General features: G+C 39.9%; 1 protein-coding gene across 3 annotated transcripts in view; it reads right to left on the bottom strand.

Moving 5' to 3' along the window:
* LOC132380184 (GRIP and coiled-coil domain-containing protein 2-like) overlaps positions 1-24,571 on the bottom strand; it is a 422,104-nt gene that overhangs the window by 272,261 nt on the left and 125,272 nt on the right. For all 3 annotated transcript variants that reach the window (XM_059948866.1, XM_059948868.1, XM_059948867.1), the window contains exon 4: positions 18,218-18,369. In XM_059948866.1, coding sequence (XP_059804849.1) covers positions 18,218-18,369 — 152 coding nt within the window. The remainder of the gene's footprint in view (positions 1-18,217; positions 18,370-24,571) is intronic.

The raw sequence follows: 24,571 nt of genomic DNA, 5'->3' as shown, positions 1-24,571 counted from the left end.
CCTCTCCTCTCTTCAGTTGTCTAAACCAGCCAGATTTGAGATTCAATTGGGAGAAGTGCATAGATACAGTAGCTTGTCATCACGCAACTGGTGAGAAATTTTAAAAGTGAGGAGTTTCTTTTAGCGGGAGATTCAACTGGGACAAGTGCGCAGGCACAGTTGCTCATCATTGTGCAAGGCTGCTGAAAAGGTTCTGAGATAAAAGGGAGATGCCGCCTAGCAGAAGGATAATCAGAGTCGTGTGAGGCAGAATAGTAGGGCTTTGGCTCATCGGGGCTTCAGTGAGGTCAATGAGGACCTCACTTCAGTGAGGCTTCAATGAGGCGATTTAGGGAGGTAAGTAGATAAGCCAACTAGAGGAGAGATCTGGTATTGGGAAATTAACCCTGTCAGGTGTCAGATCTCTCGGTGGGACAGCATTTTGGAAGTAATGATCACAATTCTATCTCCTTTACCATAGTGCTGGAGAGTGATAGGAACAAACAAGTAAGGAAAACATTTAATTGGGGTAGAAGGAAATACAATGCTATTAGGCAGGAACTTAGCAGTATAAATTGTGAGCAGATGTTCTCAGGAAAATGCATGGCAGAAATGTGGCAAATATTCAGGGAACATTTGCATGGCATTCTGCATAGGTATGTTTCATTGAGGCAGGGAGAGGATGGTAGGGTAAAAGAACCATGGTGTACAAAGGATGTGGAAAATCTAGTTAAGAAGACAAGCTTACAAAAGGTTCAAGAATCTAGGGACTGATAAAGTTCTAGAAAGTTACAAGGTTGCCAGGAACGAGCTTAAGAATAAAATTCAGAGAGCTAGAAAGGGCCATGAGAAGGCCGTGGCAAGCTGGATTAAGGAAAACCTCAAGGCATTCTACAAGTATGTGAAGAGCAAGAGGATGAGCCCTGTGAGAATAGGACTAATCAGGTGCGATAGTGAAAACATGGGCATGGAGTCGGAGGAGGTAGCAGAGGTACTTAATGAATACTTTACTTCAGTATTCACCAGAGAAAAGGACCTTGGCAACTGTGGGATGACTTACATGGGCTGAAAAACTGGAGCATATAGACATTAAGAAAGATTCTTTGCTGAAGCTTTTAAGAAGCAATAAGGTAGGTAAGTCACCCAGACCGGACAAGATGTAGCCTAGGGCACTGTGGGAAACAAAGGAGGTGATTGCTGAGCCTCTGATGATGATCTTTGCTTCATTAATAGGGACAGGAGAAGTACCAGAGGTTTGGAGGGGTGCAAATGTTGTTCCCTTGTTCGAGAAAGGGAATAGAGATAACCCAGGAAATTATAGACCAGCGAGTCTTACTTCAGGGTGGGCAAATTGTTGGAGAAATCCTGATCATTTGGAGAGACATAATCTGATTAGGGATAGTCAGCATGGTTTTATCAAGGGCAGGTCGTGCCTTACGAGCCTGATTGAATGCTTTGAGGATGTGACAAAACACATTGATGAAGGTAGAGCAGTGAATGTAGTGTACAGGTTTCCCCCGCAATCCAAAGTTGCAGCATTTGTAAATCAAAATGCCGTAAAGCGAAGAAGCAATTACCATTAATTTATATGGGGAAAATTTTTGAGCGTTCCCAGACCTAAAAAATAACCTACCAAATCAAGCCAAATAACACATAAAACCTAAAATAACACTAACATGTAGTAAAAGCAGGAATGATACAATAAATATACACCCTATATAAAGTAGAAATATTGTATGTACGGTGTAGTTTCACTTATCAAAATTGGGAAGACAGCAAGCCAAAATCTATTTGGAGAAAAAAAAATCGGCATGTACACGCATACGTACGCACATGCATGCGCAAACAACTGCCCACACAAGGTTTCATGGTGATTGTAGTCCTTCTCGGGGTAAACACACATATAAAGTGGGCATCTTTTTTTCGTAAAAACAAAAATCCTCTTTGGTTAGCCAAAACAGGTACTAATGTAGGTCTTTCGTAACAGCTAGTTGTCATAAAGCGAATGTTCGAAAAACAGGGGACACCTGTATATGGTTTTCAGTAAGGTATTTGATAAGGTTCCCTATGCAAGGCTCATTCAGAAAGTAAGTAGGCATGGGATCCAAGGATACCTTGCTTTGTGGATCCAGAATTGCCTTGCCCACAGAAGGCAAAGGGTGGTTGTAGATTGTTCGTATTTTGCATGGAGGTTGGTGACCAGTGGTTTTTCACAGGGATCTGTTCTGGGACCCCCTCCTCTTTATGATTTTTATAAATGATCTGGATGAAGAAGTAGGAGGGTGGGTTAGTAAGTTTGCTGATGACACAAAGGTTGGGGGTGTTTTGGATAGTTAGGGATTACAGCAAGACATCAATAGGATGCAGAACTGGGCTGAGAAGTACAATAGGGTTTTTTAAGAGACTGTTAGGTACATAGAGCTTAGAAAAATAGAGGGCTATGCAGTAGGGTAATTCTAGGCAGTTTCTAAAGTAGATTACATGGTTGGCACAACATTGTGTGCCAAAAGGCCTGGAATGTGCTGTAGATTTTTATGTTCTAGTTACTGCATTTTCAAAAACCTAACCATCAATACATATTCCTTCAACGTTGCCTTTTTCTTTCACTATTATGGAAACATGGTGGCCCCCAGACTCTCATTATTTCATTTTTGACATACAGTCATGGGGTTAGATATGTATTTGCCTTATCCACCTACTACAATGAAATCAGATTTTTCCCTACTTAAGACCTTAACTTCATTGACCTTCTTCAGAACAACCTTAAAATTTAGCATTAATGGTCATCATCTCCAAAATACACTCCCACTGTTACTTACTCCACTTGTCTGGCTCGATTCTCAAAAATTAGATGTAGTATTATACCCGCTCTAGTACATTTTCCAACATACTAACATTTCAGTCTAAGGCAATCCAAGATAATACAGGGAAGCTAAAATTACCAATTATTACATTATAATTTTTACACTTCTTTAATTGGTTGCATAATCGTTCCTCTGTTACCCACTAATATTTATTGTAATGCCGGTACTGTTTTTGTGCACTTTATGCAGTCCAGTGTAGGTCTGTAGTCTAGTAAAGCTTTCTCTGTGTTTTTTTATTACGTAGTTCAGTCTAGTTTTTGTACTGTGTCATGTGAACCATGGTCCTGAAAAACATTGTCTCATTTTTACTATGCACTGTACCAGCAGTTATGGTCGAAATGACAATAAAAGTTGACTTGACTTGAATAGTCAGGAGGGTATTAAAGTATTCCTCAGCAAAGTGGTTGCCCTCATTTCATTCTAATCTATACCTATATGACCTCATTTAAAGCTCATTCTCAGATATCCTTCCTCCTTACTGCAAAAATGAATTCCCTGATTAATACTGCAATGCTACCATTTCTTTTACATCCCAACCTCCCGCTGTCATGTTTGAAGATTATACACCCTGGAATGTTCAATGCCTATCCCTGCTTATCTTTTAACCAGGACTCCGTGATTACAAAAGTATCATATTCCCATGTGTTAATCAACACCCACTGTTTACCTGCTTTACTCGTAAAACTCCTTGCATTAGAATAAATGACACCCAGTTTTGCATTCCTCCCAAGTGCCTAACTGAAACTATGTCTACTTTGGTTACTCAAGTGACTTAGTTTTCCCATATTTGGTTGTTCTTCACCTGCTACAGTAATCTTATTTCATACCTCATTTCACTGACAAATTAGTTTAAATCTTTGTCAGAAGCACTAGTAAACTACTCCACACAAGGAAGCTGCACCCGTTCTGGTTTAAGTGTAATCTGTTTGGCTTGTAACATACACAGAAACAGTGCCAGAAATCAACTTTCACCATCTCTTCATCCATGCATTAACTCGTCCTATATATGTACTAGTAAATGGACAAAAGTAATCCAGTGTTTACAACTTCAGAAGCCCTGATTTTCAATCTGCTATCTGGCTCCTTAAATTCAAGTTTCAGAGTTTCACTCTACCTCTATTACCACTAATGTGAGTCATTACAGCTGAATGTTTACCGCCCCCTTTAGAATGTTTTTAACTGTTGTGTAACGTCCTTGACATTCACTATCACATTCTTACAAAGGACGTATAAAATGCATGAAAACTTATAATTTAGCCTGTTTTGCTGACCACAGTCTTAATCCATCTATTGAGAAAACCCTCACTCAGGTTTTCTCAAACGCATCTCTCCCATTTCCTGCACATCTGCCCTCACCCCATCCACCCGCCACCCCACTCGGGATAGGGTTCCCCTTGTCCTTACCTACCACCCCACCAGCCTCCAAGTCCAACATATAATTCTCCGTAACTTCCGCCACCTCCAACGGGATCCCACTACCAAACACATTTTTCCCTCCTCCCCCTTTCTGCTTTTCGCAGGGATTGCTCCCTCGCGACTCCCTTGTCCACTCGTCCCCCCCATCCCTTCCCACCGATCTCCCTCCTGGCACTTATCCTTGTAAACGGAACAAGTGCTACACCTGCCCTTACACTTCCTCCCTCACCACCATTCAGGGCCCCCGACAGTCCTTCCAGGTGAGGCGACACTTCACCTGTGAGTCGGCTGATGTGGTATACTGCGTCCGGTGCTCCCAGTGTGGCCTTTTATATATTGGCGAGACCTGACGCAGACTGGGAGACCGTTTCGTGGAACACCTACGCTCGGTCTACCAGAAAAAGCAGGATCTACCAGTGGTCACACATTTTAATTCCACGTCCCATTCCCATTCTGATATGTCTATCCATGGCTTCCTCTATTGTCAAAATGAATCCAAACTCAGGTTGAAGGAACAACACCTTATATACCGGCTGGGTAGCCTCCAACCTGATGGCATGAACATTGACTTCTCTAACTTCCGTTAATGCCCCTCTCCCCTTTCTTACCCCATCCCTGACATATTTAGTTGTTTGCCTGTTCTCCATCTCCCTCTGGTGCTCCCCCCCCCCTCCTTTCTTTCTCCTGAGTCCTCCCGTCCCATGATCCTTTTCCCTTCTCCAGCTCTGTATCACTTTCGCCAATCACCTTTCCAGCTCTTAGCTTCATCCCACCCCCTCCAGTCTACTCCTATCATTTTGCATTTCCCCCTCCCCCCTCACTTTCAAATCTCTTACTATCTTTCCTTTCGGTTAGTCCTGACGAAGGGTCTCGGCCCGAAATGTCAACAGCGCTTCTCCCTATAGATGCTGCCTGGCCTGCTGTGTTCCACCAGCATTTTGTGTGTGTTGTTGTTTGAATTTCCAGCATCTGCAGATTTCCTCATGTTTGCTCAGGTTTAAGATAACTTCAACCTCTACTGACCCAATTTAAATATTATATCTTCAAAAATTTCAGCTGATCTAATCTAAAACTATTATTCCCATTCCGGTTCCATTCACAATCATAGAAACATAGAAAACCTATAAAACAATGCACGCCCTTCGGCCCACAATGCTGTGACAAACATGTATTTACTTTAGAAATCACTTAGGGTTACTAATAGCCCTATTCTTCTGATCCATAATCCCAAACCTCCACTATTTAAAATCAGTGCAATTTAATTATTACCATGACTTAGCTTCTCCTTATATCTGTAACCTTTCCCAGCCATATAAAATAAATTAATTTCCATCGCATCCATTTTGCCCCTCTCCCACTTGTGCCCAACTATTAATGCCCATGCCCTTAGCTGCTAAAACCTCAAAGGCAGGAACTTCATCTTTAAACTGTTTGTCTCTCAATTTCCCTTCGATATTGTACTTCTCTACCACTTCAATCAAGTTATTGGTATTACGATAATCCAACCATGAGAGACAGCAACCATTCCACCTATCATTCTGTTATTAAAATTATGTCTGGTTCCATTTTGTGCTCAACTTCCAAAGTTAACAATTTATCAAATAAACAATCCTCACTTCCCTCAGGCTTTTGATTCGTAATTACTCTCAACTGATGTTCTTGTAACTGGAGACTTCTATTTCTCTTATATAAATGACATCCATTAGCTGTGGCAGAATTCTCATATCACCTTTGGACAGAATCTATGTCCAACACAAATAAGGTTCTTTTGCCTCTTCTTTGGCTTAGTTTCTTGTAATGTCTAATTATAACCCTACAAAATTCCTGCAAGGACTACTTCCCTCCATAAAAACAAAGTGTAATTATTTTCATTCTCAATTCAAACTATATTTCTCAGCTACCAGAAGATTCCTGCATTGGAACCTATATGTGTTCTATTTTCCAGTCCATACAATTGTACCAACTTTACCCCATCCTGTTTTTGAAAATAAAAATCAGTGCAAATTAAAATAGTTTTACTTATATGCAACTTCAGATGCTGGAAGTCTGGAATAAAAACAGAAAATGCTGAAAATACTCAAGTCAGACAGCAGCTGTAGAAAGTGAAAAGCACAGCGAGTGTATTATGTTCACGCTGATTAGTTCTACCACAAAATTGAAAAGGTGTTGGTTACGTGAAGTTGTAGATTTCCAAGACCCAATGGCTGTAATATGCTAAGCAGAAAGATGAGATATTGTACCCAGCCCTTCAAACAGGATTTGCTAGAAGAGTTGTGGAAATCAACATGCATCAGAACAGATATTGGACGGAGAATAACCACAAAAACACCAAGCTAAAATGAGCAAAAGCAAATATGACTGAACTAATGAAGTTTGTATCTAAAATCTGTGTGGAGAAAAGGCAGGTTATCTGGGAGTGATTTATTTTAACGAAGGGCTAGGGTTTTGGAAAATTTGATAAATGGCTGTCCAAGACATTATTTTCAATAAAGAAAGCAAAATTACTGAATAATCAAAAATAGTATGCAAGCTAACATTGTCTTTCTTTCTTTGTTTACAGTAAATTTCAAAAGATTTTAAAAAGCTCCATTTTAAGAGTAATACAATAATTTTTGATTTTTAGGCAAATTAATCATCAACTGGGTTACAATATCAACTGGGTTAGCAACTTCACTTTGTCACAAAAGCGTACCTCAACAAGCTATTGAAATAATGTTTCCTTTGAACCAGACAGACTGACAGGCAAATAAACAAATAAATAGACAACATCTAAATCAGAAAGCAGCAATTTTAAAAGGGACAAAAGTAGGATAAAAGTTATTACACCAAATTATTAACAGGGAAGTAAAAACAGTATCTTTGAATTCAGGTGAGGTCTAATAAGAAGTGAGATCAGAAAAAAAATACTGAATTTCAACAACAGGAGAGTCATGATTGAAAGTGAGTTTAATTATCCAAAAATAACCTGTCAAGGTATTTGAACAAAGGTGTTTTATTAGCAGTATCATCATAATTTGCTCAATGTACTGTTATCCAAATTAGGAAAAAGTGCTAGCTGTCCTCATTTTTTGTAATGAGCTAGAGCAGGTAGGTTACTTAATTAAGTTTAAGAAATAAGAGTCAAGGATATAATAGCCATTGAGTTCACACAATGAAATAAAATGGAATTTACACAAATTTTCAATGAAAAAATAGGAAAATAAAACTACAAAACGGAAACATTTAAATATCAAGGACAGTCCGAATAATCTCAAGATTCTTTAATGAGTAGCTCAGTTAGATCAAATGGCAGAGCAAATTTGATGAGCTGGAAGGCCTAATTCTGCTCCTATGGTACTATGAAGTAAACAACTTTTGCTGACTATTTTGTCAGTAATGACTGAAAACAGAACAATCTAAAAATTGAATGCAGGGAACAGAGATAATGCCACTCGCCCTCAGTACCAAGAGGGTCCATATAAACTTCAACCAGAAATCATTTAAGCTTTCAGTCAGTATTCCAGATATTGGTGCAAATTAAACTGCATAGACGTGAATCATTTGCTAACAATTGCACAATGTACAATTCCATTTGCAAGTGCTCAGCAAAAGAAGAATGTGATGCAAGACCTACAGATAATTCAGGAATGTTAAGTGACAAGTAAAATTTGCACCACACAAGTGTCAAGACAATTATCAAACAAGTGGCATGAGAGTGCTGATAAATTTATTCTATTTTTTCAATATTTCCCAGATTAAGGGAATGTTCAATCAGCTGGAAGAAGCATACCTTTCTTCATTGAAAAAAGGGAGACAAAAAGCAGAAAACAGAAAAACAGTCTGTAATCGGGTAAAGATGTTATAGCAGAGAACTTGGAAATATTTAATATAATCAAGCAAAATCAAACTGGCTTTGTGAATACAGAGCTATATTTTATCTACTAATTGGAGTCCTTTGGAGTAATAGTGCTGAGAATGAACAGGAATTAATGGACATACTAACATTGTCAAAAAGCATTTGGAAAGGTGTTACACTAAAGATTATAGCAGGAAACAAAACTTTGTGGTGAGTCAACTTAAGATTGAGCAGTTATGTACCGGTGAGTATTAGTGACTGCAGCTTAATGAAGTATTCGAAAGAGCGAGAAACAAAAATACTTAATCCTGGGCAAAGCTACCTGATGAATCAGAAATGCTTTATGGTAAACTGGGCAAATCAGCCAATGACAAAATTCATCATTGGATCACATGAGAGGTATTTGTAAGGTAATTTAAGATATAAGAACTCTACTTGCCAAATAAGGAATTGTGAAACTAAAAATGGTAACTGGCACAAATGCTGACAAATGGGAATATACAAAGAACACAGAAAGCGACATAAAATGCTGAGTGCTACAAAATATAATCATGAAAACATAATCACAAGAACAAAAGCACTTCAGGAATACATCAGAAGCAACATGGGCCCCTTAAAGCCAAAAACAATTTGACAGTGAAAGTGAAAATAAGCTGATGAAATGCTAAATCATTGTATTGTTACAACATTTAAAGCAAAGGCAGAACATCCCAAGAAAAATACTGAACTAGGGGCATAAACTCATGAAGATTAATGTAAGCAAACCAAAGAAATCATGAGCTACTTAAAATCTGCTTGTTTTCACCCAACAGTTTTAAAGTAATTGAAAACAGTGGTTTCAACTGTGCACATTACTTTACTATACAACCTGATAGCAAAGCCAAGAATTAAGCCCAATTCACATAGTACATGATGTCCAGAAATTACATAAATTTTATAATTCAGGAAAATTTGTAGCTGCTTTATAGAAATTATGCCAAGTGAAAGTGACTGAATTTATTGAAAAAAAATCTATGTCCAGAATAGGGTGACATCTATGCACATAAACAAATTTGGTGTGTATTTCAATAGGCCTCTGACACATGCAACCTGAAAAAGTTAATTGTAAAACTATCACCCATTGTTTCTTCCTTACTATACTCCAGGCCACATGCCTCTTTGATGGTATTTTGATAAGATTAAATAAATCTTGAAAATACTGAACATACGGCTCCTGGCAAAGACTCGAGCAAGGTTTTTAACAGTATCATCCAGCAGCATCAGTGTTCACAACTTTCTTTAAGAAATGTAACATCTCAAAACAATCCCTGGCCTATGATCAAAGTGGAGGAGCAGTATTGGGGATGATACTAAAAACTTTAACACCATCCATGAGGAGCAGACAGGAGCCATACAAAAACAGCCAAAGTAGCATCCCACCTATCAGCCACCATGGGGCCCATCTGTGGAAGAACCTACAGTTTCCAAACTAGACATATCAGCCACCTTAAAACCTACAAAATCAGAGAGCAAGCAAGCATTCTCTATTCTGATAGACAGCCTATTGAGAAAAATTGTCTTTCAATTAATTTTGGAGCCAACAAGTACTTTTATTAATAAGCAACACACACAAAATGCTGGTGGAACACAGCAGGCCAGGCAGCATCTATAAGGAGAAGCACTTTTGATGTTTCGGGTCAAGACCCTTCGTCAGGACTAGCTGAAAGGAAAGATAGTAAGAGATTTGAAAGTAGGAGGGGGAGGGGAATATGTGAAATGATAGAAGAAGACCGGAGGGATGGGGTGAAGCTGAGAGCTGGAAAGGTGATTGGCAAAAGGGATACAGAGCTGGAGAAGGGAAATGATCATGGGATGGGAGGCCTAGGGAGAAAGAAAGGGGGAGGGGTGCACCAGAGGGAGACGGAGAACAGGCAGAGTGATGGGCAGAAAAAGAGGAAAAAAAAGGAGGGGGGAAAATCTAAATATATCAGGGATGGGGTAAGAAGGGGAGGAGGGGCATTAACGGAAGTTAGAAAAGTCAATGTTCATGCCATCAGGTTGGAGGCTACCCAGATGGTATACAAGGTGTTGTTCCTCCAACCTGAGTGTGGCTTCATCTTGACAGTAGAGGAGGCCATGGATGGACATATCAGAACGGGAATAGGACGTGGAATTAAAATGTGTGGCCACTGGGAGATCCTGCTTTCTCTGGTGGACAGAGCGTAGGAGTTAAGCAAAACGGTCTCCCAGTCTGCGTCTGGTCTCAACAATATATAAAAGGCCACACCGGGAGCAACGGACGCAGTAAACCACACCAGCTGACTCACAGGTGAGGTGTCGCCTCACCTGGAAGGACTGTCTGGGGCCCTGAATGGTGGTGAGCGAGGAAGTGTAAGGGCAGGTGTAGCACTTGTTCTGCTTACAAGGATAAGTGCCAGGTGGGAGATCGGTGGGAAGGGATGGGGGGAACGAATGGACAAGGGAGTCGCGTAGGGAGCGATCCCAGCAGAAAGCAGAAGGCGGGGAAGGAAAGATGTGCTTGGTAGTGGGATCCCGTTGGAGATGGCAGAAGTTACAGAGAATTATACATTGGACCTGGAGGCTGGAGGGGTGGTAGTTGAGGACAAGGGGAATCCTATCTCAAGTGGGGTGGTGGGCGGATGGGGTGAGGGCAGATGTGCGGGAAATGGGAGAGATGCGTGTGAGAGCAGAGTTGATGATGGAAGAAGGGAAGCCCATTTGTTTACAAAAGGAAGACATCTTTGTCCTGGAATGAAAAGCCTCATCCTGAAAGCAGATGCGGCTTCCCTGCTTCCAAAAATGCTTGAATTGCAGAAAATCAAAGAACTGTGGTTATAGAAATTGAAAGAACAAATGAAAATATGAAAACCAAAACAGAGAACAAGGCAAAATGTGAGAGAGTCAGAGAGAAACTTAAAGAGCACAAGAAATCTGTAAAAGTAAACATGCTCAATTTAAATATAAAGGAATGAATTTACATAGAAACATAGAAAACATACAGCACAATACAGACTCTTCGCTCACAAAGCTGTGCCAAACATATCCCTATCTTAGAACTACCTAGGCTTTACTCATAGCCCTCTATTTTTCTAACCTCCATGTAGCCATCCATGAGTTTCTTTAAACAGCCTATCATTTCCACCTCCACCACCGGCAGCCCAATCCATGCACTCACCACTCTCTGCAAACCCCTGACATCTCCTGTGTACCTACTTCCAAGCACCTTAAAACTCGTGCTAGCCAATTCAGCCCTGGGGAAAAGCCTCAAACTATCCACACAATCAATGCCTCTCATTATCTTGTACACCTCTATCAAATCACCTCTCATGCTCCGTCGCTCCAAGGAGAAACTGCCGAGTTCACTCAACCTATTCTTATAAGGCATGCTCCCCAATCCAGGCAAAATCCTTGTAAATCTCCTCTGCACCCTTTCTATTGTTTCCACATCCTTCCTGTAGTGAGGCAACCAGAATTGAGCACAGTACTCCAAGTGGGGTCAGACCAGGGTCCTATAAAGCTGCAACACTAACTCTCAGCTCTTAAACTCAATCCCACGATTGATGAAGGCCGAAGCACCATATGCCTTCTTAACTACAGCATAGTAGCTCTGAGTGTCCTATGGACTCGGACCCCAAGTTCCCTCTGATCCTCCACACTGCCAAGAGTCTTACCATTACTACTATATTCTGCCATCATATTTGACCTACCAAAAGGAACCACTTCACACTTATCTGGGTTGAACTCCATCTGCCACTTCTCAGCCCAGTATTGTATCCTATCAATGTCCTGTTGTAACCTCTGACATCTCCACACTATCTACAACACCTTTGCTTCATCAGCAAATTTTCTAACCCAATTCTCCACTTCCTCAACCAGGTCATTTATAAAAATCACAAAGAGTAGGGGTCCCAGAACAGATCCCTGAGGCACACCACTGGTCTCCAACCTCCATGCAGAATATGACCCCTCTAAAACCACTCTTTGCCTTCTGTGGGCAAGCCAGTTCTGGATAGGACCATACCTCCTTACTCTCTCAAAAAGCCTTGCAGGGGGTACCTTATCAAATACCTTGCTAAAACCCATATACATTACATCCACAGCTCTACCTTCATCAATGTGTTTAGTCACATCCTCCAAAAAAAAATTCATTTATGCTCATAATGCATAACCTGCCTTTGACAAAGACATGCTGACTATTCCTAATCATATTATGCCTCTCCAAATGTTCATAAATCCTGCCCCTCAGGATCTTCTCCATCAACTTACCAACCACTGAAGAAAGACTCACTGGCCTATAATTTCCTGAGGTATCTCTGCTCCCTTTCTTGAATAAGGGACCAACATCTGCAAACCTCCAGAACCTCTCCTGTCCTCATTGATGATGCAAGGATCTTTGCCAGAGGCTCAGCAATCTCCTCCCTTGCTTCCCACAGTGGCCAGGGGTACACCCCATCCAGTCCTGATAACATATCCAACTTGATGCTTTCCAAAAGCTCCAGCACATCCTCTTTCTGAATATCTACATTCTCAAGCTTTTCAGTCCACTGCAAGTCATCCCTACAATCACCAAGATCCTTATCTATAGTGAATACTGAAGTAAAGTATTCATGAAGTACCTCCGCTATTTCCTCTGGTTCCATACACATTTTTCCACTGTCACACTTGATTGGTCGTATTCTCTCACGTCTTATCCCCTTGCTCTTCACCTACTTGTAGAATGCCTTGGGGTTTTCCTTAATCCTATCCACTAAGGCCTTCCCATGGCCCCTTCTAGCTCCCCTAATTTCATTCTTAAGCTCCTTCCTGCAAGCCTTATAATCATATCATATCATTACCTAGTTTTTTGAACCTTTCGCAAGCTCTTCTTTTCTTCTTGACAAGATTTACAACAGCCTTTGTGCACCACGGATCTTGTACCGTACCATCCTTTCCATGTCTCATTGAAACATACCTACTCAGAACGCCACACAAATATCCCCTGAACATTTGCCCCATTTCTTCAGTATGCTTCTCTGAGACCATCTGTTTTTCCAATCTGTGCTTCCAAGTTCCTGCTTGATAGTCTCATAGCTCCCCTTACTCCAATTAAACAGTTTCCCTAACATTTAAAATAGTTGATTTAGAAAGAGCTTAACTAAGAGACAAAAATGCTTCTGCAATATATCAAATGATTCTAGATGATGATTGAAAAGTTAGTTCAAGTTGCATTAATCAGTCACTACCTGAAATGCCAGGTGTCACAAATGATATGATCTAACTAACAGCAACTTGACATCAGTTTTGACGCCATTCACCTTTTACCACTCTGCAATATGATATCTAACCATTTAAAGGTTGTTTTCATCTAAACAATAAAACCTGTAAAAATACAAAGACTACGAGAATATGTAGGCCATATGCTGAACTTAAAAATTATGGTTGATGTAATCTATGATCTTAACAGTAATTCCTACACAATCCATAGCTCTTTTTCTGCAAATCTATCTCAACCATGAACAAACATCTACTGATTCTTAGGATGGTGAATTTCAAAAGGCCACAGCCTTCTAGCAGAAGTTAAACACAAGAGTCTGCAACATGTGAAAATCCTGAAGATACAAAAAATGTTGGAGGAACTCAGTAAGCTAAGCAGCATCTATAGAGGGGGAATAAACAGTCAGTATTTCAGGCTCAGACCCTTCATCAGGACTGGAAAGGAAGGAGGCAGATACAAGAGTAAGAAGTTAGGGAGAGGAGAATGAGTATAAGCTGGCAGGTGATAGGTGAGACCAAATGAAGGGGATGTGGGTTTGTGGCGAAAGGTTGATGAAGTATGAAACTGAGAGGGGATAGGTAGAAGAGGTGAAGAGCTAAAGGATGAGGAATCTGATAGGAGAGGAAAGTAGACCATGGAAGAAAGGGAAGGAGGTGGTTAACTAAAGGGAACTAATGGGCAGGTAAGCTGAACAGAGAGATGCGAGACTAACCAAAATGGGAAATGGAAAAAGAGAAGAGGAAGGGAAAAGAAATTACCTAAACTTGGAGAGATTGATGCTCATGCCATTAGGTTGGAGGCTGCCAAGACAGAATGAGGTGGTGCTCCTCAACCCGAGTTTAGCCTCATCATAGCAAAAGAGTCTATGGACAGATATGTCGGAATGGGAATGGGAAATCGAACTGAACTGGTAAGCAGCCTTTTGCAACTGACAGTGTGAAGGTGCTCAACAAAGCAGTCCCTCCCCAAACAACATCCGGTCACAGTGATGTGAGCAGGCCACATCGGGAGCTCCAGATACAATAGATGACCCCCAACAGAGGCACAGGTTAAGTGTTTCCTCACCTGGAAGGACTATTTGGGACCCTGAATGGTGGTGAGGGAGGTGGTGTATGGACAGATGCACCATTGCATCATTTTGTTGACTGTTTATTCCCCTCCATAGATGTGACTTGACTTTTGCAGAATATCTTGTGTTTATGATTCAAGGTAAGCACCAGTTGTCTTGAATGAACATACCAAAACTGTAAATTGCATTCTCAAAGCTCTGCATAGTTATTAGTCAAGCTTCCCTACTCTTCTACTCCATCTCCCTTGCAGTTAAGGCCAAAATTACATGTGTTGTTGATTTTCTGCATATCCTTTCTCTGCTGTATACCTTGTTCAGTCTGAACATCAACACTAATTGAATAATAAATCTTTTATTCAATCCTTCCCAAAGTGAACACTCATATTTCCTCTCAGTGTATTCTCAATTTTTTGATTACTCAATTTGCCTGTATTCCTTTGCAGACTTTTTTGGTTCTACTTGCAATCTGCACCTTCAAATGTTGAAACATTAGTCCATACTATCATCTGAAGTATTATTGAGAGACAGTACAAAGCCAAGGTCTCAGATATCTCAATATGAAAATGGAAACACAAAAATTACCTATTTATTCACACCATCTTTTCTGTTTGTTGACCAAACTCTATCTAAACCGATATGTATTTCCCTTAATACCATAAGCGCTTATGACATGCAGTCATTATTTATGGGGTACCTTAATAATTGCCTTTAGGAATTTAATTTCAGGCAACATGGAGACAATTGAGAAGGGTGGTGAATGCAGGACTGAAGGTGCTGTATTTGAATGCATAAGGAATATGAAATAATGAAGATGAGCTTATTGCACAGATAGAAATTGGCAGGCATGAAACTGTGGGCATGACAGAGTTGTGGTTGAAAAATCATAGCTGGGAGCTTAACAGCCAATAATAAATGCTCAATGGCCACTTTATTAGGTACACCTGCTTCTAAATGTAAACATCCATCATGTGGCAGCCAACCCATACACAAAAGCATACAGATATGGTCAAGAGGTTTTGCTGTTGTTCAGAATCTTGTTGTTCAAACATCAGAATAGGGAAGAAATGTGGTATAAATGACTTTGACTGTGAAATGATTGCTGGTGCCAGGCGTGGTGGTTTGAGTATCTTAGAAACTGCTCATCTCCTAGGATTTTTATATAAGACAGTTTAGAATTTACAGAGAATCATGTGAAAAACAAAAAAAAAAATCTATTAAGTGGCAGTTCTGTGGGCAAAACCTCCTTGCTAATGAGAAATCAGAGGAGAATGGCCAGACTGTTCAAGCTGACAAGAAGGCGTCAATAACTCATATGGCTATGTTACAACAGAAGTATGCAGAAGAGCATCTCTGAATGCACAGTACATCAAACCTTGAAGTGGATGGGCTTCAGCAACAGAAGACCATGAATATACACTCAGTGGTCACTTTTTGTGCGCCACAGTTCCTGAGATGACATTAGACACTTAGCAAGGCCCAATAAAATGTTAGGTTTAAGCAGAGTGGCCATTGTGTGACAGGGCCAGTGTGAAAGTGGGGACTTCGGGCTCTGGCTCATAGAGGCTTCAGCGAGGAGAGGCAAAGGGGATATAGGTAGACTTGCCTCATTTAATTATTCTTTCTTCCTTTCTTATTGCATACTGAGAGCAGTGGAGATACCAGGCTGTTTAGTGGAATGCTAGAAGGCAGGAAGACCTCCAGTGGCCCTGGCAACTATACCTTCAAGAAGTGCATCCAGCTACAACTTCTTTCAGACCATATTAAGGAACTGGAGCTGGAACAGGGTGAACTCCAGATTATTCTGGAGGCTGAGGGGTTGTCTGACAAGACTTACAGGGAGGTAGTTACACCCGAGGAGCGGGACACACATAACTGGGCAACAATCAGGAGAGGAAAAGGGGATAAGTATCCAGTAGACAGTTCCCATGTGATAGTTCCCCTCCACAACAGGTATACTGCTTAGGATATTGTTGGGGGGAATGACCTGGCAGAGGAAACCCACAGCTGTCAGGTCTCTGGCACAGGGTCTGGCTCTGTGGCTCAAAAGGGAAGATGTATTGATAGGGGTTTCAATGGCTTGGGGAACAGACAGGAGGTTCTGAGAACAAGATTCCCAGATGGTATCACAAGTGAATCTGCAGATGCTGGAAATAAATAAAAAACACAAAATGCTGGCAGAACTCAGCAGGCTAGACAGCATCTATGGGAGGAGGTAGTGACGACGTTTCGGGCTGAGACCCTTCATCAGGAGTAAAGTAACATGGGATTCCCAGATGCTATGGTGCCTTCCAGGTGCAGGAGTCAGAACATCTCAGATGGAGTCCACCAGCATCCTTAAGTGGGAGGAGACCAGACAGAGGAAGTGGTCCACGTTGGTACTAACTACTTAAGTATGAAGGGTGATAAGGTCCTGCAGAGCGAGTTCAGAGAGTTAGGCCCCGAGTTAAAGGACAGGACCTCAAGGGTCGTGATCTCCGAGTTGCTATCCATGCCACGTGCTGGTGAAGCTAAAATAGGAAGATCATACAGTTTAACATATGGCTAAGGAGATGGTGTAGGAGGGAGGGTGAGCTTCAGATTTTTAGATCACTGGGAAGGTGAGACTTGTACAATAGGGGTAGTCTGCACCTGAACTGCAAGGGAACTAATATCCTTGCAAGAAGGTCTGCCTGTGCTGCACGGGAAAAGGCTTAAACTAGAGTTGCAGGGGGACAGGAAATAGAGTGCCAGAGCAGGCAGTGGAGTGGTTTGCAAACAGCCTCCTTGCTTTTTCCCTCCTTCTCTATCTTTTCTAAGATCTAAACCCTGGAACATAAAGCATCCTATCCTATCCATTTCTGAACCAAGATTCTGAAATGCCCATGCATCATTCTCTAAGTTCATTATTCTTACCCTTTATACTCCTAACATTAAAACACACTTCAATCTGACCCTTTCATTGTGTCTATGACTTTATACCTCTCATCCTTCTTACAGACATACCAGTATTGAAGTCTACCTTCCTCTCAATCCTCAACTTAACGACCTGGTGCTCTTTTGGCCTGGCCTGCCAAACCAGTTTAAACCCTTCCAAGCAGCATTAGAATATTGGTTTCCCTCAAGTTAAGGAGCAACCTGTACAATCTCTTGTCCAGATCATCCCTGCCCAAGAAGGGGTTTCAATGAGCCAATAACCTGAAAACTTGCCCACTGACCATCTCCTCAGCTACACATTCGTCTGTTCTATTCTCTTATTCTTAGGAAATGGCACTGACAGTAATCATAATTTACAACATCAAGACCCTAGTTTTCAACCTCCTTCTTAGCTCCCTATACTCACTGTGCAGAACCGCATTCCACTTTCTACCTATGTTGTTGGTGCTAATGTGCACTGTGACCTCTGGCTATGCACCCTATCCTTCAGAAATGTTCGCTAGTTACATCGAGACATCCTTGACCCTAACACCAGGCTTTACTCTGGTTGGTTGTTTGCCCCCTTCCCATTGCCCAAACCAGCATCCCCAGCAATATATCTGTTCCTGAGTGGAATGGCCACAGGAAGACACTAAAATTTCCCAGTGTCCTTAAACTTTATGACCATTTTCTTCTAACTTAATGAATTCATAGTCACAAGTTTTGAGTATTTTCTGTATTTATTTCAGATTTCAACATTGGCAGCATGCGTGCTTTTCAATTATATTTGCACAATACTGAACATAAGTAATATTTCAATGCAGATGTGTCAGTTAAACATCAGAAGCTGAAAGATTATATTCAATGAAATACAAAATTGAAATGAAAGATAGAACATTTTGACTCACCCATTAATTATTTCTTTAGATTCTCCACGAATGAAAAATTCACGTTCTGGGGTTACAATGCAGAGTGCATTCTTCTGACCAGTTTTAGGTTCAGCATCAATAACATCAGTACATTGATTCATGTTGACTGTTCCTTGTGGCAGGGTGCTTGGCTGAAAGATAAGTGATCAGATTATAATTAATATAAAAAAAAACTGACATACACAATGCAACATCCCTTCTGATAGAAATACTATAATTTAGTAGTATATTAGATGAGAAGGTGCAGAGGTGTAAAATTTTGTACAAAACAGGAAAAAAATAGAATTAAAGTAATCTAATTATTGCACTACTCCCCTCTCCAATAATGTCTGTGTGGCCAGATTCTGCTCGAAATCCATCTACAAGTTTGCAGATAATACCACAGTAGTGGGCTGAATCTCAAGTAAGTCAGATGTTCTAGAATAAAAGTCCCATCCTGAGAACAGAATCAGCAGAGTTTACTATAGTTTTGTTTACCATCTGTGATAATTAAAGTTGCTTTGTTATTGTCATATGTATAGTGAAAAACTTGTCTTGAATACGATCCATACTGATCCACAGTGCATTGAGGTAGTACGAAGTAAAACAATAACAGATGCAGAATCAAGTGCAACAACTGTAGATTGCAGTGCAAGTAAATAATAAATGCAAGATGAAAATATGGTAGATTGAAGTCAAGACTCCATCTTCCCGTACTAGGGAACTATTCAGTATTCTTGTAACAGCTGGATAGAAGCTGTTGTTAAGTCAGGTGATGCATCATGTCAGGATTGGGTATCATCTGCCTTTATGGGAGAGGGGAATGTCTGGGTTGGTTAGGGTCTTTGATTGTGCTGACTGTTTTACTGAGGCAGTAAGAAAGATACACTGTTAATGGAGAGAAGTATGGTTTCCATGATGTGCTGAGTTTTTTGCAAATTCTATTGAGATGCAACATGGCTTTGTATGCCAACTAATCTGCTCAAGAAAGCAAGAAATTGCAGAGAACTGGGGTCACAGCAGAGTATATAATGAAAACCAGCCTCCCCTCCTTAGGTTCTGGCTATACCTCACTGCCTCAGAAAAGCAGTGACCAACCTACCTTGGTCATTCTCTCTTCCCTTCCTTTGGGCAGAAGATAAAGTTTAATAACATGCTCAAGAATAGTTTCTATTCTGCTTTTGTAAGGCTTTTGAATGGATCTCTTGCACATTATAGATGAACTATTGCCTTTACAATCTATTTGTTATGGTCCTTACATGTTGCTGTCTACATGCAAAATATTTTCTCCGTAATATTCTGCACAGTTTTTGCTTTACCTTTGTAATACCACAAAGTAACTGTACTTCGAAATTATCTGTATGGATGGGCTGTAAAACTAAGTTTTCCACTGCATCTCAATACATATGCGAGAGTAGTAATAAAACTTAATGGTCAACTTATTCCTGCTCAAAATGAAACTGCCCAATAATTTGGATCTCATGTACAAGGATTCAAAACTATGCAACACATGAGAAAATATGATTTGAGAATTCACTCTTCCATCTGTACAAAAATCTTCAAAGCACAGGATGCCCAAATAACAACCTAGAAATATGATAAATGCAACACCAGCAGGCAGGCAATGCCATATATTTTCATCCTCATAAATTAAATACTACCACATCATAAAGCACATCTTTGCCTATGTATAAATCAACTAAAAATTTAGTCTATTATTTAAATAAGCAGTTGTATTAAGGATTACAATGTACTACACAGAATTATATTTTTAAATAGACATTGAATCCAACAGAAAGTTGCAAAGGTATGAAATTTAAATCATTTTATTGCAGTATAGCATGAAGTACAAATATTTTCCACTTTCATGCCTCAACCAGTTTAAACAGAGAATATAGAACAGTACGACACAGAAACAAGTCCTTCGGCCCATAATGTTATGCTGAACCAATTAAATTAGTAATCAAGCAGAAAACTAAAATAATTCACTCTGCCTAAACAATGTCCATATTCTTCCATTTTTGTCATATTTGTGTATGCCCTAAATGTCTCAAAAATCTCCACTCTACCACCACCTAGCACTTTGTAAAAAAAAACATGGCCGCTCACATCTCCTTTAAAATTACTCCCTCTCACTGTCAATGCATGCCTTCTGGTATTAGGCATTTCAACCTTGAGAAAAAGATCATAAGTGTCTATTCTATCTATGTCTCTCAATCTTATAAACCTCTGTATCTGCCCTCCACTACTCTAGAGAATACACCCAAGTTTGTGCAACTTCTCATTATATCACATGCCCTCTAATCAAGGCAGTATTCTGGCAAACTTCTTCCGCATTTTCTGCAAAATTACAACATTATTCCTATAAAGAGGCAACCAGTACTGTATGCAATAGTCCAGATGCAGCCCAACTAGAGTTTTATAAAGCTGCAATATAGCTGCCTCGCTTTTAAACAATGCCTCAACTAATAAAGGCAAGCATGCCATATGCCTTCTTAACTACCATATCAATGTGTGTAGCCACTTTCAGGAAGCTATGCATTTTAGACCCCAAGATCCTTCTGTTCATCAACACTCATAAGGGTCTTGCCCTTAAGTGTCCTGTCTCGTTACATTTGACTTACCAAGATGCAACACTTCATATTAGGCCAGATCTGCATTTCTCCACCCATTTCTACAACTGATCTGTATCCCACTGTATTTTTTGATAGTCTTCTATGCTATCAGTCAACTTTGTATCATCTGCAAACTTACTAACCTACCCATTGACATTTTCATCCAGATCATTTACCTACATCAGAGGTCCCAGGGCACATCCCTGTGAAACACCACCCTTGATGTTCTATGGGCAAGCTAGTTCTGAATTCAAATGGCCAATTCACCATGGATCCTATGTCTCTGTCTCAGTGGTCGATGTCAGAATTTCTTTCGAGGATGAACGCTCAAAAAGCATCAGGCACTGATGGTACATCTGGTGGGGCTCTGAAAACCTGTGCCTACCAACTAGCAGGACTTTTCAAGGACATCCCCAATCTCTCACTATTATACTAATGCCCAAGAAAAGCAGGATGAGCTGCGTAAACTACTATCGCCTAGTGGTACTTATCTACTGTGATGAGGTTGGTCATGACAAGAATCAATTCCTGCTTAAGCAAGGAACTGAACCCACTGCAGTTTGCCTACTGTAGCCACAATAGGTCTACACAGGATACAATTTCACCGATTCTCCACTTGGCCTTGGATCACCTAGACAATTGCAATACCTACATCAGGCTGTTGTTTATTGATTACAGCTCAACATTCAGCACAATCATACCCTCAGTTTTAATCAACAAGCTCTAGAATCTGGGCCTCTATACCTGTACTTTCCTCTGCAACTGGATGCTCGACTTCATTGAGAAACCATAGTCAATGCAGATAGAAAATAACGTCTCCTCCTCGCTGACAATCAATACTGGCACACCTCAAAGATGCATGCTTAGTCAACTGCTCTGCTCTCTCTACACCAATGATTCTATAGCTAGGCACAGCTCAAACACCATCTGTAAATTTGCCAACACAACTATTGTTGGCAGCATTTCAGATGGTGGTGAGGTGTACAAGAACAAGATAGAGCAGTTGATTAAATGGTTTTGCAACAACAACCTTGCACTCAACGTCAATAAGACCAAGGAATTGACTGTGGACTTCAGGAAGAGGAGTCAAGGCCAAACACACCAGCCCTCATCAAGGAATCGGAATTGTTAAAAGTGAGCAGGTTCAAGTTTCTGGGTGTCAACATCTCTGAAGATCTATCCTGGGCCTAGCATATTCATGCAATTACAAAGAAGGCATGACAGTAGCTATATTTCATTAAGAATTTAAGGAGACTTGGTATGGGAGAGCCCTGTTGGCAGCAGATGGAGTAACATGGTTTTGGATTGCTTCCACCCTACTTACTTTATTGTCTCCTACCAGTTTTTTTTAAACCTCATTACACTTTAATACTGTTCTACTATGGCTGGGAAAAGAACAAAATGGTTTGCGAAAGAAAGAGAAACAGAAGATGAATCCCCAGTCACTTTGGATTCTATCAGTGACTTCCTTAAACGGCAAAAATAGGAATTTTCTGAAGAGTTTCAACATCTTAATGGCAAATTGGATACAATCCAACAAACTTTAACTGAGCATGAGAACTGAATTCAGGAAAATACTGTGATTATGAATTTGAAATAAGGTTTCAATAAGCTTACGTTTTGGTTGTTCATGTACTTCTTTATTATATCCCTTTTTGAGGCTTTATTTTAATATAGTTTTCTTTGAATTTGTTTAAATTGACCCTTTTATATTTTTGAATACTGAGTTACTTGTCTTTTTATGTTGTATCTTGGTAAGGACATAATTTGACCTTGAAGGATCGGAGTTTCTATCAACAGGATTCTTTGGGGAGGGAACTTAGTTCTTTGCTCGCTGACTGCCTATTGGTCAGCCTTTGGGTGGGGGAGGGGCTAGGGCCTATTTCTTTCTGGGAGCTGTGTTGGGTTGATTATATGATTGCCTGTTTGACGACCTTACCTTACGATTTGCTTTCCAGTCTTAATAACTTAGGGCCAGATCTTTTAATTACATGACAATTTGTATTTAAAATGGTTTGAAATATTTAGTTTGAATGTGAAAGGGCTGAATCACCCCATTAAACGGAACAAAGTCTTTGCTTATACTAAAAAATTTAAAGCACCCATTATTTTCTTACAAGAAACACACAGACGCAGCTGTGATAGTTTACGTTTTTTTTACTCGGTGGAAGCGTATGCAATTCCATTCTTCGTTTAATGCAAAATCATGTAGAGTTTCAAATTTTATAGAAAATACAGTTTCCTTTGTTCAGCATAAAGCTGTTTCAGATCCTAATGGTTGATTTGTTATTGTATCAGGGAGTTTAGACAGTAAATTGATTGTTTTTGTTGATATGTATGCCCCCAATGTAGTTGATCCAGGATTCTTTGAACGTCTGTTTTCTTTTTTTGCCAGATTTGTGTACTTACTCTCTTGTAATGGGAAGAGATTGTAACTGCTGATTAGATCCAGTATTAGATCGCTCATCTGTTAAACCAGCCACACTCAATAAATCAGCTTTGTTTATCCAATCCTTTTTTAACTAAATATGGTATAGTAGATGCCTGGTGTTTTCTTCATCTGACAGACAGGGAGTATCCTTTTTTCTCTCACATTCATCATTCTTATACCAGGATTGATTTTTTTAAAAATTGATAGTCGAATGATTCCACTGATTCAATCGATCGAATATAAAGAGATTGCTATTTCTGATCACTCTCCTGTACTTTTATCTCTAAATCTTCCTGGTCCTATCCCTATGAGTAGATTTTGGTGATTTAATTTAACTCCGCTATCCGAGGAGGACTTTTTAAAATTTATGACGAATCAAATTACTCTCTTTTTTGGAAGAAAATACGCTGGAAGAGACATCTAGTCTTATTATATGGGATACTTTTAAAGCATATATAACCATATAACAATTACAGCACAGAAACAGGCCATCTCGGCTCTTCTAGTCTGTACCGAACACTTACTCTCACCTAGTCCCACCTACCTGCACTCAGCCCATAACCCTCCATTCCTTCCCTGTCCATATACCTATCCAATTTTTTTTTAAATGACAAAATCGAACCTGCCTCTACCAATTCTACGGGAAGCTCATTCCACACTGCTACCACTCACTGAGTAAAGAAATTCCCCTCATGTTGCCCCTAAACTTTTGCCCCTTAACTCTCAACTCATGTCCTCAATATATGTCAACTCATATATCTGGGGTCAAATTAATTTCTTATATTGCAAACATCATTAAAAAAGCTAATAAAGAGAGAAACGAATTAGCTAATCAGTTAAAACAACTGGATCATAAATATGCATTGGTACCCAATCCTGAAACGTATAAAAGACCGTATTGAAACCAAAACTAAATATGATCTCCTTTTAATGTATCCAATTGAAAGCCAACTTTTAAAAGACAGAAATCAATTTTATATTCACAGAGATAAAACTGGTAAACTACTGGCTGATCAATTGAAGCTATTAATAGCCAAGCGGCAAATTAAAGAAATACGTAAAATGTATAGTTCTGATTCTGTTAATGATAATATTGTAATGAATATTTTTTTAGATCCATTAAATATTCCAAATCTTTCGATAGACGATCGTAGGCAATTGGATCAACCCATTTCCCAGGAGAAAATTGCTCAGGCTATTCGAGAATTGAATTCTGGGAAATCCCCAGGACCTGATGGATTCTCTGGAGAGTTTTATAAGGCTTTGTCTTCCTTGCTTATACCACATTTATGTTCTACCCTTACAGAT

This window comes from Hypanus sabinus, chromosome 23, assembly GCF_030144855.1.
Source record: "Hypanus sabinus isolate sHypSab1 chromosome 23, sHypSab1.hap1, whole genome shotgun sequence".
In the NCBI taxonomy this organism is placed as follows: Eukaryota; Metazoa; Chordata; class Chondrichthyes; order Myliobatiformes; family Dasyatidae; genus Hypanus; species Hypanus sabinus.
This window is presented reverse-complemented; position numbering and strand designations above follow the sequence as displayed.